At 40.5% G+C, this 22740-nt stretch overlaps 1 protein-coding gene across 1 annotated transcript in view; it reads left to right on the forward strand.

Moving 5' to 3' along the window:
• Positions 1-22740, forward strand: part of LOC120874862 (glycerophosphodiester phosphodiesterase domain-containing protein 4-like) — a 135327-nt gene that overhangs the window by 104779 nt on the left and 7808 nt on the right. The window contains exons 13-15 of the mRNA XM_040256549.1: positions 8515-8662; positions 18646-18728; positions 19640-19692. Coding sequence (XP_040112483.1) covers positions 8515-8662; positions 18646-18728; positions 19640-19692 — 284 coding nt within the window. The remainder of the gene's footprint in view (positions 1-8514; positions 8663-18645; positions 18729-19639; positions 19693-22740) is intronic.

Here is a 22740-nt window from a genome sequence, read left to right on the forward strand (position 1 = left end):
TGATGTCAGAAAAATTTATCTTTATATATACTATGTGCCTCAAAGATAAACTAATAATTCTTATAAATGCAATAGTTTCTCAAATTATGCAGAAGACAACATGTGGAGTTGATAAAACAAAGTTACAAAATTACTAGATGTTAGACTAATAATTCTGACTTTCTCCTTTTACTAAAGTATGTGTGAAATAAAGATTATAGTTACAAAATTGTTAACAATAGTACTAGCTTTTATATTTGCCATTGACTTTTATTGAGATCTTTATGTGTCTGTAAGACTTTGACTTACTGTCCCTTGACTACCCGATGCGAAGAACTGACTCATTGGAAAAGACCCTGATGCTGGGAAAGATTACTGGCGGGAGGAGAAGGGGACAACAGAGGATGAGATGGTTGGATGGCATCACTGATTCAATGGACATGAGTTTGGGTAAACTCTGGGAGTTGGTGATGGACAGGGAGGCCTGGCGTGCTGCGGTCCATGGGGTCGCAAAGAGTCAGACACGACCCAGTGACTGAACTGAACTGGAGGATTCTCTTGAGTTTTTCCTACAGGGTTGGTCTAGTGGTCATGAACTCCTTCAGCTTTAGTTTATTTGGGAATGTCTTAAATTTCCCCTTGTGCCTGTGAATCTCCAACAAAACAAATGTTATTCTCTGTTTTGCAACTTTTTATCTCTACATGTATAGGAAAATGTTATACCGTTAGAGGTCAGAACCTTGAGAATGGGTTATCCTGAGCATTTCGGGCTATGGGCAACATTCTTGCTTGTCTCAAAAGCAATAGAATACACAGATTAAAGTAAAAAAAAAAAAAAAAGGTCTAATATGGACTCAGATTTGTTCTTTGGTATTATACCTCTTATATTTGAAAGATAGGTTTTGCTGGGTTTATAAATCTTGGTTGACAGTTTTTTTCTTTTAACACTTTGAATATTTGGACCCACTGCCTACTGTCTGCCAAAGCCTGATGAGAAGTCTGAGAATGTTATTGAGGATACCTTGTATGTGGCAAGTTGCTTCTCTTGGTGATTTCAAGATTCTTTCTTTGCCTTTGCCTTTTGAAAGTTTGATTGTAGTGAGTCATAGGGTGTATCTCTTTGAGTTCACCTTACTTAGAGTTCATTGGATATTTACATTCATATCTTTTATCAAATTTGGGCATTCGGCAATTATTTCTCCAAATATTCTCTCTGCCTCTTTCTCTCTCCTTCTTTTGGAACCTAAAAATACATATATTGACTTGTTTTATGATGTCCCACAGATATCTTAGGCTCTGTTCCCTTTTCTTCAATCTTTTTTGCTTCTTTTCTTCAAAATCATAAATATCTATTGATCTATCTTCTAGTTCACTGATTCTTTCTTCTGCCTGATCAAATCTGCCTTTGAATCTTAATAGTCAATTTTTCATTACAGTTATTGTGATTTTCAGCTCTAGAATTCAGCTCTAGTATTTTCTAGGTTTTCTGTCTCTTTATTAATGTTTCCATTTTCTTCATATATTTAAAAAACTCTATCCACATCTTCCTTTGGTTCTCTGAGTATCTTTAGGATGGAAAAGTTTTTGTCTTGTGTATCAGCCATCAGCTCTTTTCCAGGGCAGTTTTTTTAGATTTAGTTTTTCCTTTGAATGAACCGTACTTTCTTGTTTCTTTTCACACTTCATGATTTTTCTTAAAAACTGGACATTTGAAAATAATTATCTGGCATCTCTTGAAATCAGATTCTCCCCTTTCCTCAGGGTTTGCTGCTTTTTGTTATTTGTTTGTATTTTGGCTGTCTCTATGCCAACAGTCAGCCTGGGGGTATAAACTTAAGGTCTTCTCGGGTCTCTAATGTGCCTTTCCCTGGACATATGTGGTCACTTAGTAACTCTCCCCACATATGTAATTGCTTTTTGATGTCCCAATCTTTAATGTCTGGCTCCCAAAAGGGGAAAAAGACATAACTGAAAGATGGGAAGGAAAGAGCACTGGATGTTTAAACCACTGGAAATCATTTTAGTGGGAAGAGGAAAGATTGCCTCAGTTGTGATGTTGGGGGGCAGGGAGGCAATGAGGAAGACAAAAGTGCTTGCACGCCTCTTTCTGTGCACATCTGTGGCCAGAAGCAGCAATCACTGATCAGAGCACAGATCTCCAATAATTGCAGGAGAGTGACCATTTTGCACTCCTTGGCTCTCGTAAGCTGTGTGTAAACTACTCTAGGAACATGAGCACACCTGCCTGTCATGTGGCTGGGAGTGTGGAATGGGTAACTACTACTGTGCTAATTGCTGAAATTGACCACAATCCAAGCCAGGCTTCAGCAATACATGAACCATGAACTTCCAGATGTTCAAGCTGGCTTTAAAAAAGGTAGAGGAACCAGAGATCAAATTGCCAACATCTACTGGATCATCTAAAAAGCAAGAGAGTTCCAGAAAAACATGTATTACTGCTTTATTGACTATGTCAAAGCCTTTGACTGTGTGGATCATAATAAACTGTGGAAAATTCTGAAAGTGATGGGAATACCAGACCACCTGACCTACCTCTTGAAAAACCTGTATGCAGGTCAGGAAGCAACAGTTAGAACTGGACATGGAACAACAGACTGGTTCCAAATGGGAAAAGGAGTATGTCAAGGCTGTATATTGTCACTCTGCTTATTTAACTTCTATGCAGAGTACATCATGAGAAATGCTGGGCTGGATGAAGCACAAGCTGGAATCAAGATTGCTGGGAGAAATATCAATAACCTCAGATATGCAGATGACACCACCCTTATGGCAGAAGGTGAAGAGGAACTCAAAAGCCTCTTGATGAAAGTGAAAGAGGAGAGTGAAAAAGTTGGCTTAAAGCTCAAAAAACTAATATCAGAAAACTAAGATCATGGCATCTGGTCCTGTCACTTCATGGCAAATAGACAGGAAAACACTGGAAACAGTGGCTAACTTTATTTTGGGGGTGGGGGATGCTCCAAAGTCACTGCAGATGTCGATTGCAGCCATGAAATTAAAAGACGCTTACTCCTTAGAAGGAAACTTATGACCAACCTAGACAGAATATTAAAAAGCAGAAACATTACTTTACCAACAAAGGTCTGTCTAGTCAAGGCTATGGTTTTTCCAGTGGTCATGTATGGATGTGCGAGTTGGACTATAAAGAAAGCTGAGTGCTGAAGAATTGGTGCTTTTGAACTGTGGTGTTGGAGAAGACGCTTGAGAGTCCGTTGGACTGCAAGGAGATCCAACCAGTCCATCCTAAAGATCAGTCCTGGGTGTTCATTGGAAGGACTGATGTTGAAGCTGAAATTCCAATACTTTGGCCACCTGATGCCAAGAGCTGACTCATTTGAAAAGACCCTGCTGTTGGGAAAGATTGAGGGCAGGAGGAGAAGGGGATGACAGAAGATGAGATGGTTGGATGGCATCACTGACTCAATGGACATGAGTTTGAGTAAGCTCAGGGAGTTGGTAATGGACAGCGAGGCCTGGCATGCTGTGGTTCATGGGGTTGCAAAGGGTTGGACCGAGCGACTGAACTGAACTGAGCTGTAACTTATTAACTATAACATTTAGAGCTTCAGTAGACTCCATAGTATAAAAATATTAATAGTTACAATAGACAGATTCGCCAGTGTAATTGTCCAGGATGAGATCAGGTTCCTGGGGTTTCTTTTTCTGCTATCTTCTGAGAATTGTTTGCCGTGAATATAAGTTTTTACTTCTATGGGATTAATGGCTAGAGTTAATGGCAAGATTAATGGCAAGAATGCAATTGCTGGGGTATGGTAGTTTTCGAAGTTTTATAAGAAACTTTGTAAATTTTATTTAGCTTGTAAGACACTTCCAAACATTTTCACAGGGCCTGTACCTCTTTACATCCCACCAGCAATGTATGATGATTCAGAGCCTCTGTGTCCTTACCAGTCTATGCCATTGTCATTATTATTATTTATTTATTTTTTGCTTTGAGAAAATTTTTATTGGACATCATTGAATTAATTTGTTTGAATAAACAGCACACAAAACAAAGATTTGCATTGTGAAAATCCTGAAGCTTCTAATCAGCAATCTGCAAGCGGTGGAGACTTTGGTTTTGTGTCTTTTTAAGTCATACATTTCCATTTGTTTTTAGATTTTGAACATAATTGTTTTCCAAAATATTCTTTAACCTACCCTGGGATTTATTTATATCTATTAGTCCATAGTTCAGTTTATTCTGTTATCGTGAATCAATGCTAACCCATTTAATGCACCAACACTGAATAGAAATTATTTTGCCATATAATTGCTTTATGGATATTGAAATATCTGATAGGAAAATTTAAGTTTTCAATATTTTAAATCTAACATTTTATAAGTAATAGTTTTTTGGTTTGTTTTCCTTTTATTTTTTATTGAAGGATAATTGCTTTATTGAATTTTATTTTCTGTCAAACCTCAACATGAATCAGCCATAGGTATACATATATCCCCTCCCTTTTGAACCTCCCTCTCATCTCCCTCCCCATCCTACCCCTCTAGTTTGACACAGGGCCCCTGTTTGAGCCATACAACAAATTCCCCTTGGCTATCTATTTTACATATGGTAATGTAAGTTTCCATGTTACTCTTTCCATACATCTCGCTGTCTCCTTCCTTCTCCCCATGTCCATAAATCTATTCTCTATGTCTGTTTCTCCATTGCTGCCCTGTAAATAAGTTCTTCACTACCATTCTTCTAGGTTCTGAATCTATGTGTTAGAACACGATATTCATCTTTCTCTTTCTGACTCACTTCACTCTGTATAATAAGCTCTAGTTTCATCCACCTCATCAAAACTGACTCAAATGCATTCCTTTTCATGGCAGAGTAATATTCCATTGTGTATCTGTAGCAAAACTTCTTTATCCATTCGTCTGTCGATGGATGGACATCCATGGGCATGGACATGCTTCCATGTTATAGCTACATGTGTCTTTTTCAATTTTGGTTTCCTAAGGGCGTATGCCTAGGAGTAGGATTGCTGGATCATATGGTGGTTTTTACTATGGTTCCTGACCCTGAAATGCTACTCTTCTGTGAGAATGAATGTGCCCCCAATGTACCTGGTACCTCATGCACTTTTCACAAGGCTGTGCAAGTACTAATAAATCAATCCTTGTGGGATCGATATGCATTTGCTATGCACTTTAATTTTCATAGATATATAGAATACTCTTTCAACTCTGTCCTTTAATACTAAAGAAAAGGAGGAAACCTATACATGAGTACTAAAAAAATCTGATCTTCTCCAGAAATCAAAACAGTATCAAATAACAGTTGTCCTTCAGAACCAAATATGTGACTGTTAGCTAGTGATTTTTTTTTCTTTCTCATTCTTTCTTTTGAAAGTGAAAGTCAATTGAGTCCAACTTTTGTGACCCCATGGACTGTAGCCCGCCAGGCTCCTCTGTCCATGGAGTTTTGAGTTTTCCAGGGAAGAATACTGGAGTGGGTTGCCATTTCCTACTCCAGCCATCGTCATTTTTACTGTAGCCATTCTATAGGTGTGTAGTGATATCCCACTGTGGTTTTAATTTTCATTCTCTGGTGGCTAATGATACTGAACATCTTATCATGTTCTTAGTTGCCTTGGTCTGTCCTCTTTGGTGAAATGTCTTATCATTCTTAACTGAATTTTATTGTTGAATTTTGAGAGTTCTTTCTGTATTATAGATATAATCCTTTGTTGGATATTTTGTTTGCATATATTTGTCCCAGTCTATTTCTGGTCTGTAGCATCTCCTACACAGTCTTCCACAGAACAAGAGTTTTAAAATTTTGATTAGGTCTAACATCCGTTTTCCCTTTATGAATCATACTTTTTACTGTTGAGTCTAAGAGTTCTTTTTCTAGCCCACAGGTCTCGATTTTTCCTGCAAGTTTTATAGTTTACATTATATATTTATCTATGATCCACTTGAGTCAATTTTTATATGAAGTGTGTGTGTGGTGTTAGGTTGAAAATTTCTGTTTTTTTTTTTTTTGCCTATGCCTGTATGTTTTTGGCCAATTGCTCTAGTCCAGTTTGTTGAAAAAATTTCTCCTTATCCCATTAAGTTGCTTTTGGACCTTTGTAACAAATCATTTTGACATTTGTGTGGGTCTATTTCTGGGTTTAAAATTATGTTTCACTGTTCCATATGTCTGTTCCTTCCCTAATACCACCTTGTTTTGATTACTGTAGCTATACAGTATGCCTTAATACTGGGTGCAATGATTCTCTCTCACTTTATTCTTCCTTTTCAATATAGTTTTAGTTAATTTTGGACTGAGCCTTTTGACATACATTTTAGAATCAGGACAGAGAAGCCTGGCAGGCTACAGTCCATAGGGTCGCAAAGAGTCAAACATGACTGAAGTGACTTAGCACACATCCATGCACAAATTAATTGTACAGAAAAAAACAGACAAACCAAGGAGAGCTTGGTGGTATTTTGATAAGAATTGCATTAACCTACAGATCAGTTTGAGGAGAATTGACATCTTTATGATGTTGACTTTTCCAATTCATAAATACGTGTGTCTCTTCACTTTAAAAATATTCTAGTTTGGGCTTACAGATCCTATCCTTCTTAATACCTATGTATTTACATTTCTTTGGGTGATTTTTAATGGTATATTGTGTTTCAATTTCCTTAGGCTCATTATTAATAGATAGAAATTGTGAATGGTTTTTGTGTGTTGGCTTCAAAAATTTTTACTACTGTTTCCTTATTTCTGTTTCCTAATCTTCTGGTGATATGAATAATTGTCTTAGAGACAGTTCTAGCATATTGGGTAACTAATTGCAAGCACTGCTGTGAAAGTGGTAGTATTATTTTTATCTTACAGTTTATATACTGAGCATATATAATATACTATGTCATCTCAGGGTTAAGCAAAATTTTTGAAGGGATTTACATGGTATATTTTGTGAGAAGTTTTCCCTGAAAATGACAACTTAATTAGAATTACTAGATGCTCTACTGACTTTCTGTCTCTATAGACAGTGCACAAATATCTACCAACATGCAGGTGGTGCCAGTGGTGAAGAACCCACCTGCCAGTGCGGGAGACGTAAGAGATGTGGGTTTGATGCCTGGGTTGGAAAGATCTCCTGGAGAAGGAAATGGCAACCCACTCCAGAATTCTTGCCTGGAAAATCCCATGGACAGAGAAGCCTGGTGGACTATAGTCCATGGGGTTGCAAAGAGTTGGACACAACTGAAGTGACTTAGCATACAATACATAGGGAAATTTGGGTTCCATTTTCCCTAGTAAGTGCTTTAAAAAATTCTTTATATTTGAAGAATAAATATTTACCATATTGGTATTCATTCCTTTTTTCCTTCAGTCAATATACAGAGATGAGTAACACAGAATCTCTGCTTTTAATTTGCTACAGTCAAGTAAAGAAGACGGATAGGAAAACAGATAGTGTAATAGGTGTTAAGCATTCTGATGGAAGTAAGTACATTTGCTACACAATAGTGTACTGGAGCTGGTGCACATCAGCTTATGGATGCAAACTGTAGGAATATTTACATGACATTAGTCATGTCCAACTCTTTGCAACCCCATGGACTGTAGCCTGCCAGGCTTCTCTGTCCATGAAATTTTCCAGGCAAGAATACTGGAGTGGATTGCCTTTTCCTTCTAACAGGGCTTTCCTGTTTCTTCCCTCCCTCCCTCCCTTTCTTTCTTCCTTTTTTGTCTTGGGGCATGTACTTTACTAAAATACTACTATTACTGTTAACATAGAAAACAAGCTTATAGTTACCAAAGAGAAAGGGGGGAGGGATAAATTAGAAGTTTGGAATTAAAATAAACACACTACTATATTTAAAATAGCTAGCCAACAAGGACCTAGTGTACAGCAACAGGAAACTATACTCAAGATCTTATAGTAACCTACAATGGAAAAGTATCTAAAAAGAATATAGATTTAGATATAGGTAGGCAATGGCAACCCACTCCAGTACTCTTGCCTGGAAAATCCCATGGGCAGAGGAGCCTGGTAGGCTGCAGTCCATGGGGTCGCTAAGAGTCGGACATGACTGAGCAACTTCACTTTCACTTTTCACTTTTGTGCATTGGAGAAGGAAATGGCAACCCACTCCAGTGTTCTTGCCTGGAAAATCCCAGGGACGGGGGAGCCTGGTGGACTGCTATCTATGGGGTCACAGAGTCGGACACAACTGAACCGACTTAGCAGCAGCAGCATATACTATGAATCACTTTGCTATAAACCTGAAACTAACATAACATTGTAAATCAACTATATTTCAATAAAAATTAAAAAAATAGAAAAATACTACTGTTGGTACAGAAGCAAAGGTATTAAATCTAGTCCTTTGTCCTCATTGAAATGAGCTAATTCAGCATGTTGTATCATAAGATATCACATGACCAACTGCTTCTTGTGATTTAAGCAAACACCTTTTACAAATATGGTGACCAGTTCCCTTTTAGATGATGAGTGTGAGATTAAGTCTTAATTTCCTGTGGGTTCTTTTTCTTCCCAGGGAATATAAAGCAGCTAACATCACCATCAACTTATACATCATCAATGAACCTTGGCTCTTCTCACTGGCCTGGTGCTCCAGGATTCACTCAGTGACCACAGACAATATTCAGGTCCTAAAGAAGATAAATCACCCTTACTACTTCATGGTAAGCTGGTTGTCCAGATTGTTCTTCCAAATCTAGTACAATAGGAGTCTCTGTCCCCTCTCCACCCTACATTGCCCACGGTGCAGTCTCCAGGGGAGCTAGTTAAGAACTAGTTAAGAGGGGGCATTCTCTATTCTCTCACCCAGATTCTTCTGTGATTTTCAGGCAGAAATTGTTATTACTGGTATAATCATCACTCCATTTAATCCCCACAATGTGCCTTTCATGCATAATGTAATTCAGCCCTCTGGGTTAGCCACTAGAAGTATCCCCATGGGAAATCTGATATTTGATGTTATTAATAGCCTTGACATCATCACATGATGCAGGATTCAGAATCAGGTCTGATTCCAGAGTTTTGTTACTGCACCCCTCATTTCTGAAGGCACAGCGACAATGATAGTGACAAGAAGTTTGTGGAGAAAACCAAGTATCAGTTCAGTTCAGTTGGTTAGTTGTGTTGCAACCCCATGAATCACAGCACGCCAGGCTTCCGTGTCCATCACCAACTCCCGGAGTTCACTCAAACTCACGTCCATCGAGTCGGTGATGCCATCCAGCCATCTCATCCTCTGTCATCCCCTTCTCCTCCTGCCCCCAATCCCTCCCAGCAGTAGACTCTTTTCCAATGAGTCAACTCTTCGCATGAGGTGGCCAAAGTACTGGAGTTTCAGCTTTAGTATCTTTCCTTCCAAAGAACACCCAGGGCTGATCTCCTTTAGCATGGACTGGTTGGATCTCCTTGCAGTCCAAGGGACTCTCAAGAGTCTTCTCCAACACCATGGTTCAAAAGCATCAATTCTTTAGCATTCAGCTTTCTTCACAGTTCAACTCTCACATCCATATATGACCACAGGAAAAACCATGGCCTTGACTAGACGGACCTTTGTTGGCAAAGTAATGTCTCTGCTTTTCAATATTCTATCTAGGTTGGTCACAACTTTTCTTCCAAGGATAAGTGTCTTTTAAATTCATGGCTGCAATCACCATCTGCAGTGATTTTGGAGCCCCCCCAAATAAAGTCTGACACTGTTTCTACTGTTTCCCCATCTATTTCCCATGGAGTGATTGGACCAGATGCCATAGTCTTCATTTTCTGAATGTTGAGTTTTAAGCCAACTTTTTCACTCTCCTCGTTCACTTTCATCAAGAGGATTTTTAGTTCCTCTTCACTTTCTGCCATAAGGGTGGTGTCATCTGCATATCTGAGGTCCCTGATATTTCTTCCGGCAATCTTGATTCCAGCTTGTGCTTCTTCCAGCCCAGCGTTTCTCATGATATACTATGCATAGAAGTTAAAGCAGGATGACAATATACAGCCTTGACGTACTCCTTTTCATATTTGTAGTTCCATGTCCAGTTCTAACTGTTGCTTCCTGATCTGCACATAGGTTTCTCAAGAGGCAGGTTAGGTGGTCTGGTATTCCCATCTCTTGAAGAATTTTCCACAGTTTATTGTGATCCACACAGTCAAAGGCTTTGTCATAGTCAATAAAGCAGAAATAGATATTTTTCTGGAACTCTCTTGCTTTTTCTATGATCCAGCAGATGTTGGCAATTTGCTCTCTCATTCCTCTGCCTTTTCTAAAACCAGCTTGAACATCTGGAGGTTCATGGTTCACGTATTGCTGAAGCCTGGCTTAGAGAATTTTGAGCATTACTTTACTGGTGTGTGAGATGAGTGTAATTGTGCAGTAGTTTGAGCATTCTTTGGCATTGCCTTTCTTTGGGATTGGAATGAAAACTGACCTTTTCCAGTCCTGTGGGCAGTGCTGAGTTTTCCAAATTTGCTGGCATATTGAGTGCAGCACTGTCACAGCATCATCTTTCAGGATTTGAAATAGCTCCACTGGAATGCCATCACCTCCACTAGCTTTGCTCGTAGCAATACTTTCTACGGCCCACTTGACTTCACATTCCAGGATATCTGGCTCTAGGTGAGTGATCATACCATCGTGATTATCTTGCTTGTGAACATCTTTTTTGTACAGTTCTTCTGTGTATTCTTGCCAACTTTTCTTAGTATCTTCTGCTTGTGTTATGTCCATGCCATTTCTGTCCTTTATTGAGCCCATCTTTGCATGAAATATTCCCTTGGTATCTAATTTTCTTGAAGAGATCTCTAGTCTTTCCCATTCTGTTGTTTTCCTCTATTTCTTTCCATTGATCGCTGAGGAAGGCTTTCTTATCTCTTCTTGCTATTCTTTGGAACTCTGCATTCAGATGCTTATATCTTTCCTTTTCTCCTTTGTTTTTTGCTTATCTTCTTTTCACAGCTACTTGTAAGGCCTCCCCAGACAACCATTTTGCTTTTTTGCATTTCTTTTCCATGGGGATGGTCTTGATCCCTATCTCCTGTACAATGTCACGAACCTCCGTCCATAGTTCATCAGGTGCTCTGTCTATCAGATCTAGTCCTCTTAAATCTATTTCTCACTTCCACTGTATAATCATAAGGGATTTGGTTTAGGTCATACCTGAATGGTCTAGTGGTTTTCCCTACTTTCTTCAATATAAGTCTGAATTTGGCAATAAGGAGCTCATGATCTGAGCCACAGTCAGCTCCCGGTCTTGTTTTTGCTGACTGTATAGAGCTTCTCCATCTTTGGCTGCAAAGAATATAATCAGTCTGATTTCAGTGTTGACCATCTGGTGATGTCCATGTGTAGAGTCTTCTCTTGTGTTGTTGGAAGAGGATGTTTGCTATGACCAGTGCGTTCTCTTGGCCAAACTTTTATTATACCTGATTCCAAAATGAACACTCTGTGTCCTAAGCAAAATGCTTTTGAAACCATACTGCTTGCGGTTAGAGGAGTGGGGTTCTGAACACCTGGTTTACACTTGCAACTAAATCCCATCATTTATCTATGAAGAGAGCCCCAGCTAACCAGTTAACTGCTATAGAGCCTGTATTTTTTTATCAGCATAGAGCAGGATGACTGAGTCAGGTACAATAGCCCACAACAGAAATCTGCTCTGTGAGCTAGGTCTTTCCCTACCCCTGAATAAGATCTCACTCAGATTCCATAGTTTCTCTAGTCACTCTGAGATAATTTTTAAAGTTCTTTTTAATCACCAAAAAGCCTCAGCTCAGCATCAAGTGTCTAATCCAGAGTAATAACCCAAAGTCTAAACTGCCTTGAACATTAAAGTTTTAGTCAGAGACACCTAAATGAGAAGCTTAAATATTTTAGATTGCTTTCTCCATAGCTCCAGCCTCACTGGCCCTTGTTTCTGACTTGATCAGAGTCAGGAGCAGGTGCGAGGTGATCGGGGCCAAGCGCACAATTTCATCGGGCCAGTACTGCATTGAGGCCTTATGTTGGCAGTGTAAAACTGCCTACCCCTTCTCCCTTGGTGCCTTGGGCAGCACTCTGCAGATGACCCACAAGGAAACCTTGGGTGGCAGGTCCCTTGGCATAGATGAAGCCTCTCCACTTGTCTATCTCTGTACTATCCTCCTTCATGCATAGACTATATACTTTTCTAACAATTTTATTTTTAAAAATTGATTACAGAGTAAACTCATTCATTATATAAAGTTAATCATTATAAAATGCGTAAGTTAGAAAGCAGTGTACCCCTCCATAATCCTATCCTCCTACATCAGTAATGTCTGATAGTTGTCCCTTTGGATATATTAAATAAAACTTTATTAAGTAAAATTTTCATTTTAATATTTGAATTGTTAATAAATTCATGTGAATCAAAATTCAGAGTGTAAAAGATAAAAGTCAAAAACTTCTTTCTACACCTGGCCTGGACTTGTTTTAAAGGACCCAAGGTCAGTTTGTTCAGGAAGGTGGAGCCAGTATCCCAGGACTCTAAGCAACCCTCACCCTGAGTTGGAATATGTGGGTTCAGATACTGGCCACCTATTGTGTGAACTTGGAAATGTTAGTTAACCTGTCTTGGCTTCAGTTTACTTATTTGTAAATTGAGGATCAAAAGTACTACAATGGAAGCACTTTTTTCCAATATAATCCTCTCTGCTTAATGGTCTGTTAATTCAACAATTCAAAATGAGGAATTGTGAAATAAATGATGCGTGGTCTGTTAGGATTTTTGTTGTTGTTCAGTCTCCAAGTCTTGTCCAACTCTTCAAGACACCAGGGACTGCAGCACCCCATGGCTTTTTTGTCCCTCACTGTCTCCTGGAGTTTGCCCAAGTTCATGTCTGTTGAATTGGTGATGCCATCCAACCATCTCATCATATGTCACCCTCTTCTTCTGCCTTTAGTCTTTCCTAGCATCAGGGTGTTTTCCAATGAGTCAGTTGTTTGCATCAGGTAGCTTTATCCAGGTCTTCCCTTGTGGCTCATATGGTAAAGAATCCACCTGCAGTATGGGAGACCTGAGTTCAATCCCTGGGTTGAGAAAATCCCCAGCAGGAGGGCATGGCAACCCACTCCAGTATTCTTACCTGGAGAATCCCCATGGATAGAGGAGCCAGGCAGGCTATAGTCCATGGGGTCACAAAGACTCAGTCATGACTAAGTGCCTAAGCACACAGCAGAGCTTTAGCCAGCCTCAGTCCTTTGAAAGTTCTTTTTAATATTCAGGCTTGATTTACTTTAAGATTGACTGGTTTGATCTCCTTGTTCTCTAAGGGACTCTCAAGCATATTCTCCAACACCACAGTTTGAAAGCATCAAGTCTTCAATGCTCTGCCTTCTTTATGGTCCAGCTCTCACATCCATACATGACTACTGGAAAGACCATAGCCTTGACTATCCAGACCTTTGTATACAGACCTTTGACTGTGTGGATCACAACAAACTATGGAAAATTCTTCAAGAGATGGGAATGCCAGACCACCTGACCTGCCTCCTGAGAAATCTGTATGCAGGTCTAGAAGCTGAACATGGAACAAAAACTGGTTCCAAATCAGTAAAGGTGTACGTCAAGGCTGTATATTGTCACCCTGCTTATTTAACTTCCATGCAGAGTACATAATGAGAAACATTGGGCTGGATGAAGCACAAGCTGGAATCAAGATTGCCAGGAGAAATATCAATTACCTCAGATATGCAGTTGACACCACCCTATGGCAGGAAGTGAAGAACTAAGAGCCTCTTGATGAAAGTGAAAGAGGAGAGTGAAAAAGTTGGCTTAAAACTCAACATTCAGAAAACGAAGATCATGGCATCTGGTCCCATCATTTCATGGCAAATAGATCGGGAAACAATGGAAACAGTGAGAGGCTTTATTTTGGGGGGCTCCAAAATTGCTTTGCCAACAAAGGTCCATCTAATCAAGGCTATGGTTTTTCCAGTGGTCATGTATGGATGTGAGAGATGGACTATAAAGAAAGCTGAGTGCCGAAGAATTGGTGCTTTTGAACTGTGGTGTTGGAAAAGACTATTGAGAGTCCCTTGGACTACAAGGAGTTCCAACCAGTCAATCTTAAAGGAAATCAATCCTGAGTTGGAAGGATTGATGTTGAAGCTGAAGCTCCAATATTTTGGCCACCTGATGCAAAGAAGTGACTCATTAGAAAAGACCCTGATACTGGGAAAGATTGAAGGTGGGAGGAGAAGGGAGTAAAGAAGATGAGATGGATGAATGGCATCACCAACTTGATGGACATGGGTTTGAGTAAGCTCAGGGAGTTGGTAATGGACAGGAAAACCTGGCGTGCTGCAGTCCATGGTGTCGCAAAGAGTTGGATATTACTGAGCGACTGAACTGAACTGATTGATATAGACCTTTGTCTGCAAAGTGATGTCTTTGCTTTTTAACATACGGTCTAGGTTTGTCACAGCTTTCCTGCCAAGAAGCAGTCTTCTTTTAATGTTATGGCTGCACTCACCAGCTGCAGTGATTTTAGAACCGAAGAAAATAAAATTTATCACTGCTTTCACTTTTCCCCCTTCTATTTGCCATGAAGTGTGGGACTGGATGGCATGATCTTAGTTTTTTGAATGTTGAGTTGTAAGCCAGCTTTTTCACTCTCCTTCTTTACCCTAATCAAGAGGCTCTTTAGTTTCTCTTTGCTTTCTGCCATTAGAGTAGTATCATCCATATATCTGAGGTTTTGCTGTTTCTCCCAGCAGTCTTGATTCCAGCTTATAACTCATCCAAAGGTAGATTTTGCATGATGTGCTCAGCATATATGTTAAACAAACTGGATGACAATAAACAGCTTTGTCGTACTCCTTTTTCAATCCTGAACTAGTCAGTTATTCCATTCAGGGTATTGTTTCTTGACCCGCATACAGGTTTCTCAGGAGACAGGTAAGATGATATGGTATTCCTATTTCTTTAAGAGTTTCCCACAGTTTGTTATGATATACACAAAGGCTTTGGCATAGTCGATGAAATGGAGGTAGATGTTTTTCTGCAATTCTCTTGCTTTCTCAATGATCCAGAAAATGTTGCCAATTTGATCTCTGGTTCCTCTACCTTCTCTAAACCCAGCTTGAACACCTGGCAGTTCTTGTTTCACATAATGCTGAAGCCTAGATTGGAGGATTTTGAGAATAACCTTACTAGCATGGGAGATGAAAGCAATTGTCCAGTGATTTGAACATTCTTTACTACTTTCTTGGGAACTGGGATGAGGATTGACATTTTCCAGTCCTGTGGCCACTGCTGCATTTTCTAAATTTGCTGACATATTAAATGCAGCACTTTAATAGCATCATTTTTAGGATTTTAAGTAGCTCTGATGGAATTCCATCACCTCCACTAGCTTTATTGGCAGCAGTGCTTCCTAAGGCCCACTTGACTTCACACTCCAGAATGTCTGCCTCTGGGTGACTGATTACACCATCGTGGTTACCTGGGTCATTAAAATCTTTTTTGTACAGTTCTTCTATGTATTCTTTCCATCTCTTCTCGATCTCTTCTGCCACTACAGAAGAGATCAGGCCTTTACTGTTTTTGTCCTTTATTGTGCCTATCTTTGGATGAAATGTTACTTTGATATTTCCAGTTTTCTTGAAGAGATCTCTAATCTTATCCTTTCTGTTATTTTCCTCTGTTTCTTTGTGCTGTTCTTTGAAGAAGGCCTTCTTGTTGCTCCTTGCTATTCTCTGGAACTCTGCATTTAGATGGGTATACCTTTCCCTTTCTTTTTTGTTTTTCACTTCTTCTTTCCTCAGCTGTTTGTAAAGCCTCATCAGATAAACATTTTACCTTCCTGCATTTCTTTTTCTTTGGGATGGTTTGGTTCACTGCCTGCTGTACAGTATCATGGACCTCTGCCCACTGTTCTTCGGGCACTCTGTTTACTGGATCTAGTCACTTAAATCTATTCATCACCTCCACTGTGTATTAACAGGGAATTTGATTTAAGTTGTACCTGACTGGCCTAGTGGTTTCCCCACTTTCTTTGGTCTAAGCCTGAATTTGACCATGTCAAAAAAACCTACCTAATACTTAGTGGCTTAAAATATTTGTTTTTCACATTTTGTTTAATGGCTGAGCGCTTTCTCTGGTCTCAACCAGTTTGGTTGGCCTGGGTGTCTAGGATGGCCTCATCCACATGTCTATGGTCTTACCTGGAATGACTGTGGTCTCCCTTCATTTGGTCACTCATCCTCAAGGAGGCCAGCTTTACTTACATTTGCCTGGTGGTGCTGGGTTCTCAGTAGTGAGAGAGGTCAAGCCCCAGTGCCTGTGCCTTTCTAAGGATCTCCTAATCTGATGTTTGCTGATGTTCTATAGACCAAAGATAATGACATGGCCAAGTCCAGATTCAAGGTAGGACAGGGAGCAACAGACATTTAAGCTCCTGATGGAAAGGAACAACCAAGTCAAATTGCATACAGGCCTGCATTTGGGGAGGAATATTGTGATTATTTTATAAGCAATCCACCACATACATACCTAATACATTTAAAAATATTCATTCACCTTTTAACATAGACTCAAGGTCTTTCCTTTGAGGGTATTTTAGCTGATTGAATTCTGTATTCACTTGCTTATATATACTTCCAAATGAACTAGCTATGATTTCTAAGTTTGTTTCCCTTTTTTGTTGTTCAGTCACTAAGTCATGTCCAAGTCTTAAAGGACAATAGTAACTTAAAGTCATAGGGAGAATGAGGAACCCACCCAGATTTTTATAATAATCCCTTAGTGTGTCACTCACATCTAATTCATTTGCAGTTTATTTTTATTTATTTACTTAGGGCTATACTGGGCCTTCGTTGCTTTGCATGGGCTTTCTCTGGTTGCAGCAAGGAGAGGCTACTCTCTGTTGTAGCGAGCAGGCTTCTCATTTCAGTGTTGTCTCTTGTCACGTGGCTCTAGGGCACACAGGCTCAGTAGCTGTAGTTCTTGGGCCCTAGAGCACACAGGCTTCAGTAGCTGTGGCACACAGCAGGTGCGGCTTGCGGGCTCTAAAGTGCACACTCTGCAGTTGTGGCACGTGGTCTTTAGGTTAGCTTGTGGGCTCTTCCCAGAGCAGGGATTGAGCACATGTCCCCTTCAGTGAATGTGTGCATGCTCAGTCGTGTCTGACTTTTTGTGACCCTATGGACTGTAACGCACCAGGCTCCTCTGTCCACGGTGTTCTCCAGGGAAGAATACCTAAATGGGTTGCCCTTTCCTCCTCCAGGAGGCCCTCCTACCCCAGGGATTGAACCTGTGTCTCTTGCATCTCCTGCATGGGTAGGTAGATTTTTATTCACTGCACCACCAAGGAAGTCCTGCAGTTTACTTTTTAATGGCTTTTTCTGTCATCATCAACTTTTAAAAAGCATTGACTTAGTATCCATTGAAAATGCCATATTTTTTTTTATTCAGCTTTTACAGCTCCAAGTAACATTTATTTACACCACACAATCATAACAAGTGCAGCTGTTCTAAAGCCATATGGACAGTAAAAACAACTGACTGTGCAGCCCACCTGGTGGGCATCTTTGAGCAGGCCAAGGCATTGGTCAGGTTCTGAGAGGGCATTAGGAGCCTTAGATTAGTGGAGCTTGGTTGAAAGCTTCTGCTGTACCTGCCTATTAGAGCTATTTGAAGGATTAGTTGTGAAAATACCCTTAATATGCTTAGAACACTTTCTTAGCTCCTATAATTGCTCATTAATATTAGTTCTCATCATTATCACCATCATTCATGTTATTGTTATGATAATAATTATAATAATGATAATATTATTATATAATATAATAATAAAAATAATAATAACTAATAAATCATTACTATCATTTCTTTCTTTCTCCTCTTTCTTTCTACTAATCAGTCCAAGAAAAGACCTTGGGATAGAGTGGAAAATGGCATAAGAAAGAAAAAAATGCCAGACCCAGTGTCTTCATGTAGTATTGGAGGTGAAATAATGAAAGCAGAAAGGGAAGATCAAATCAAGGAATTTAAAAACTCATGCAAGAGAAGCTAGGAGATAGAGATCTGGAAAACGGGTGATTCAGTCAAGAAGCCTCAAGAAGTAGGCATGTTAGTCTTAGTTAAGAATGATAATTTCAGCATGCTTATTTGAAGCACAATGACTTAGAAGAATGATTCCTAAATGCCGGTTCACAGACTGGTTGCTTGTTTCTAGGAAGCTTGTTAAAGATGCAGAAATTCTGATTCCTGAGTTGCTAATGAGGCCCAGGAAGCTGTATTAGGAAAGGCTGTGGCTCAGGTAGATTTGGATGCACGGCCAGGTTTGGAAGCTGTGCCGATAGCGCACTGGAAGCCAAGGGACTTGGGCTGTAGTCCTGGGTCCAGAGAAGACTTGCTCTGTGACATCTCTGCGACTCCCTCAGACCTCTGTCGAGGGTCCAGGGAAATGAGGTGTGTGAAGTGTTTGAGCCGTTATAGAGCCCCTGGCACGTGTAAAGGGCGGATTACATGTTAGGTTAGCAGCAGCTATTCTCTGTGTTTGACTTCAATCCCGGCAATCAAGGTTCCTCCCCCTGCTCCGCCCCTGCTCCATCCCTGACAGCCAAGCAAGGGACTTGATCCTCATGATCTACAATGTTCTCCGACTGTAAATGCCTAAAACTGTGTTTTCTGTTTTGCAGACGCCAAAGTTCTATCTATTCATGTGGATTTTCATGGATATTCTTGCTGCAGTTTTCATTGTTGCCATATTTCATTTTTATTGGTAAGCATATGTTTGTAATTTTAAATGTTTTTCCCCCCAAATAAAAATATACATAATTTGATGGAAGTTTAAGAGAAAACAGTTACATTCTTCTCATAGTCCCATGTGGCAAATCCTCAGGGAGACAGGGTTTTAAGGGTTTTCTCTTCCAAACCTCCTGTTTCTTCTCAGGCTGCCTGCAGCTCCTCACACCCTGTCTACCTCCTCTACGTGAGACCATATCCTAAGGATAAGAACGCTCACTAAAGCTCAATCAAAGCCTGTTACTGCAGAGCCCTTGTGTATCAGTTGGGAGAGGACAGGGGGTTGAAGGTCATTCAGAACAATTGCCTCCACCTCCCCACCTTCCACAGCATGGGACACAGCAGGGTGCTGTGTAAAGAACAAGCTCACCCTCCAGGAAACCTGGGTTTTAGTCCTGGCTTTTCCTGTAGTTCCACTCCAGCACTATTGCCTGCAAAATCCCATGGACGAGGAGCCTGGTAGGCTACAGTCCGTGGGGTAGCAAAGAGTCAGACATGACTGAGCGACTTTACTTCTTCTTCACTTCTTTCCTGTAGTTGCTGGGTAACCCTGGGGAAATCACTGCCCCTTTCCAGACCATAGTCTTTGTATCTGTCCAAGAAAATGACATTTGGGAATTCTTGAGGGGAAAATGCTACAAGATTACAAGGTTCAGGCAGAAGAGGGGACATCTGGTAGAAGAATTTTAGCTGAAAGAGACTCCATGGTTCTTTAGGTCTCATCATGCCCATCATTTCCTCATTTGAGTTATCTTTTAAAGGGGGAAACTACAAACCCTCCACCTAAGGTAGCATTTGACTGGGTAATGTTCTTTTCTGGCCACTGCCTGTATTATTTTAACTTTGAAAGAAGTCTGTGAGGCTCATGGTCCCTCTGCTTCATTCTAGGAGGAGAGAAAGCCAGAGTGAAAAAATCCTCCATGGTATCACCAGTTACACAGGTAAAGTCAGAGGCCTTTAGGAAGTCATTGCCTCCAGAAAGCAGGGCCTACTTTTAATGTTTCTCTCAAGAATTTAAGGAGTCTAAAATTATGGAGTGGGAACCACTGAGAAGTTAGGAGAAATAGGCTGGGCACAGATTCTAGAGGGCTCTTGACATCAGAATTCATTGTGGACTTTATCCTCTAAGCAGTGAGATTTCTTGGAAGATTTTGAATGTGGGTATATATTTGCTCTCTTGTTCATATATTTATTCATCACATGATTATTATTGAGTACCTGCTTTGTGCCAGGCATTCCAAGAGGCTGAAGCACCTGAAAGCTGTCTATGGAGGATGGTTCAAGAGAAAAGAGCTTCTGACCCACAGAGAGCAGTGAGGAAGCAGGCAAAGGTATAACAGTTGGCATCTTTGGTTCAGGCATCTAGTTCCAGGACAGAGAAGCTGTCGTGTTCATCACAGCTCAATGTGTTCTATGCGGCTTCAGTTGTGATGTATGTTGGAAGGTGGAAGGAGAAAATTGCAGAGATCCTGGAATTTTAGTCTAGAGTCTAGGCTCTGCATATAAGCAATCAGGAAATGGTGAATGAGTTTCAAGCAAGGGAGTAATATGCTTAGACTTCTGTGTAAAGGGATAGAATAGCAGAATAACTTATATTAGCAGGATAACTAAGGGCTGAGTAAGTTAGATAGGTCCAGTAAGGGAAGGGAAGCTAGAGTTTATATTTCAGGAGGTTGTGGGGATAACCACACAGTGAGTCACTGGTTTGGGAAGCCAGTGCAATGTCAAAGGGAAACCATTTAGAAGCCAGAGGACTGTGCAGTACATGATGCAGTTTCCTCCCGTGGCTCGTGGAGCCTTAAGTAAAGTTGAAACAGTCACAAAATCATGAATTAATTTAATTTCTTGTGGACAGTGGTAAAGATCATGAGATGTTGTGTACCAACTGGCAGAGGGTTCAACACATACACTACTTAGAGTTGCAGGAATGGATCCATAGGGACCATGAAAACCAAGTTCAGACATTTAAAGAGCAATTGTCTTTCCTACTGTAAAACTGAGTGGTTTAACCAAGCTGATCCAAATTTCTTAAGATAGAGATTTCCAGTAACTGAGTTTTACTCATTTCAAAAAGATCACTCTGCTGGCTCTTAAGATGATTGAAGGCTGTGTTCCAGCTGCCTTATGCTTTTTAGTAGTTATATTAGTAAACTAGGGCTTTCCAGTGGCACTCCATTCCAGTACTCTTGCCTGGAGAATCCCATGGACGGGGGAGCCTAGTAGGCTGCAGTCGATGGGGTTGCTGAGGGTCGGACATGACTGAGCGACTTCACTTTCATTTTTCACTTTTCTGCATTGGAGAAGGAAATGGCAACCCACTCCACTGTTCTTGCCTGGAGAATCCCAGGGACGGGGGAGCCTGGTGGGCTGCTGTCTTTGGGGTCGCACAGAGTCAGACACGACTGAAGGGACTTAGCAGCAGCAGCAGGGCTTCCCAAACAAAATACCACAGCCCGGGTTTCTTTAACAACAGAAACTGATTTTTCTTACAGTTCTGGAGGCTAGAGGCACAACAACAATGCATCAGCAGGTTTGCTTTCTCCTGGGGCCTCTCTCCTTGGCTTATAGCTGCCCACTTTCTTGCTGTGTCCTCACACTCTGATTTCTCTGTGCACATTCAAACCCCCAGTGTCCTCAGTGTCTCCAGATTTTCACTTCTCTGCTCAGACTGGATCAGGGCTCACCATAATGGCCTCATTTTGATCATGTCTTTAAAAGATTTATCTCCTAAATTAGTCCTATATTGAAGTGCTAGTGGTTAGGGCTTTAACATATGAATTTGTGTGGTATACAATTTAGCCCATAAGAGTAATCCAACCAAGAAATAGAAGAATGTGAAAATGATGAGGAAACCATGGGTGGAAGAGAAGTTTTGAAGGAAAGTTAAAAGAACTGTTTAAATTTGAATGAAAGAAGTAATTATAATGCCTTAGGAAAGCATTGTTTCAGTTCAGTTCAGTTCAGTTCAGTCGCAAAGTCGTGTCCAACTCTTTGCGACCCCATGAATCGCAGCACACCAGGCCTCCCTGTCCATCACCAACTCTCGGAGTTCACTCAGACTCGCTTCCATTGAGTCAGTGATGCCATCCAGCCAGCTCATCCTCTGTCATCCCCTTCTCCTCCTGCCCCCAATCCCTCCCAGCATCAGAGTCTTTTCCAATGAGTCAACTCTTCACATGAGGTGGCCAAAGTATTGGAGCTTCAGCTTTAGCATCATTCCTTCCAAAGAAATCCCAGGGTTGATCTCCTTCAGAATGGACTGGTTGGATCTCCTTGCAGTCCAAGGGACTCTCAAGAGTCTTCTCCAAAACCACAGTTCAAAAGCATCAATTCTTTAGCACTCAGCCTTCTTCACAGTCCAACTCTCACATCCATACATGACCACAGGAAATACCATGGCCTTGACTAGACAGACCTTAGTTGGCAAAGTAATGTCTCTGCTTTTGAATATGCTATCTAGGTTGGTCATAACTTTTCTTCCAAGGAATAAGCGTCTTTTAATTTCATGGCTGCAATCACCATCTGCAGTGATTTTGGAGCCCCCAAAAATAAAGTCTGACACTGTTTCTACTGTTTCCCCATCTATTTCCCATGAAGTGATGGGACCAGATGCCATGATCTTCATTTTCTGAATGTTGAGCTTTAAGCCAACTTTTTCACTCTCCTCTTTCACTTTCATCAAGAGGATTTTTAGTTCCTCTTCACTTTCTGCCACAAGGGTGGTGTCATCTGCATATCTGAAGTTATTGATATTTCTTGACCCTAAATTCCCACCAGGTTGAAAAGTGAAGAAACTAAGATGAGTAGAAAATAAATGAAGACTTTTTCCTGTTTTTGAGAGTTTCTAGTTGCCCATTTACAAAATCCAGTTTTGCATGATCTACATACAAGTGTAGAAATACTCTTTGAGTACCTCAAAGAGATGCCTACAAGGCAAAGACCTAAGCTTAGAATCAGGAAGGAACAAGGAAAACTGTAAAGAAGCAGGA

The sequence above is a fragment of the Oryx dammah genome, unplaced genomic scaffold (assembly GCF_014754425.2).
Source record: "Oryx dammah isolate SB20612 unplaced genomic scaffold, SCBI_Odam_1.1 HiC_scaffold_15, whole genome shotgun sequence".
Classification (NCBI taxonomy): Eukaryota; Metazoa; Chordata; class Mammalia; order Artiodactyla; family Bovidae; genus Oryx; species Oryx dammah.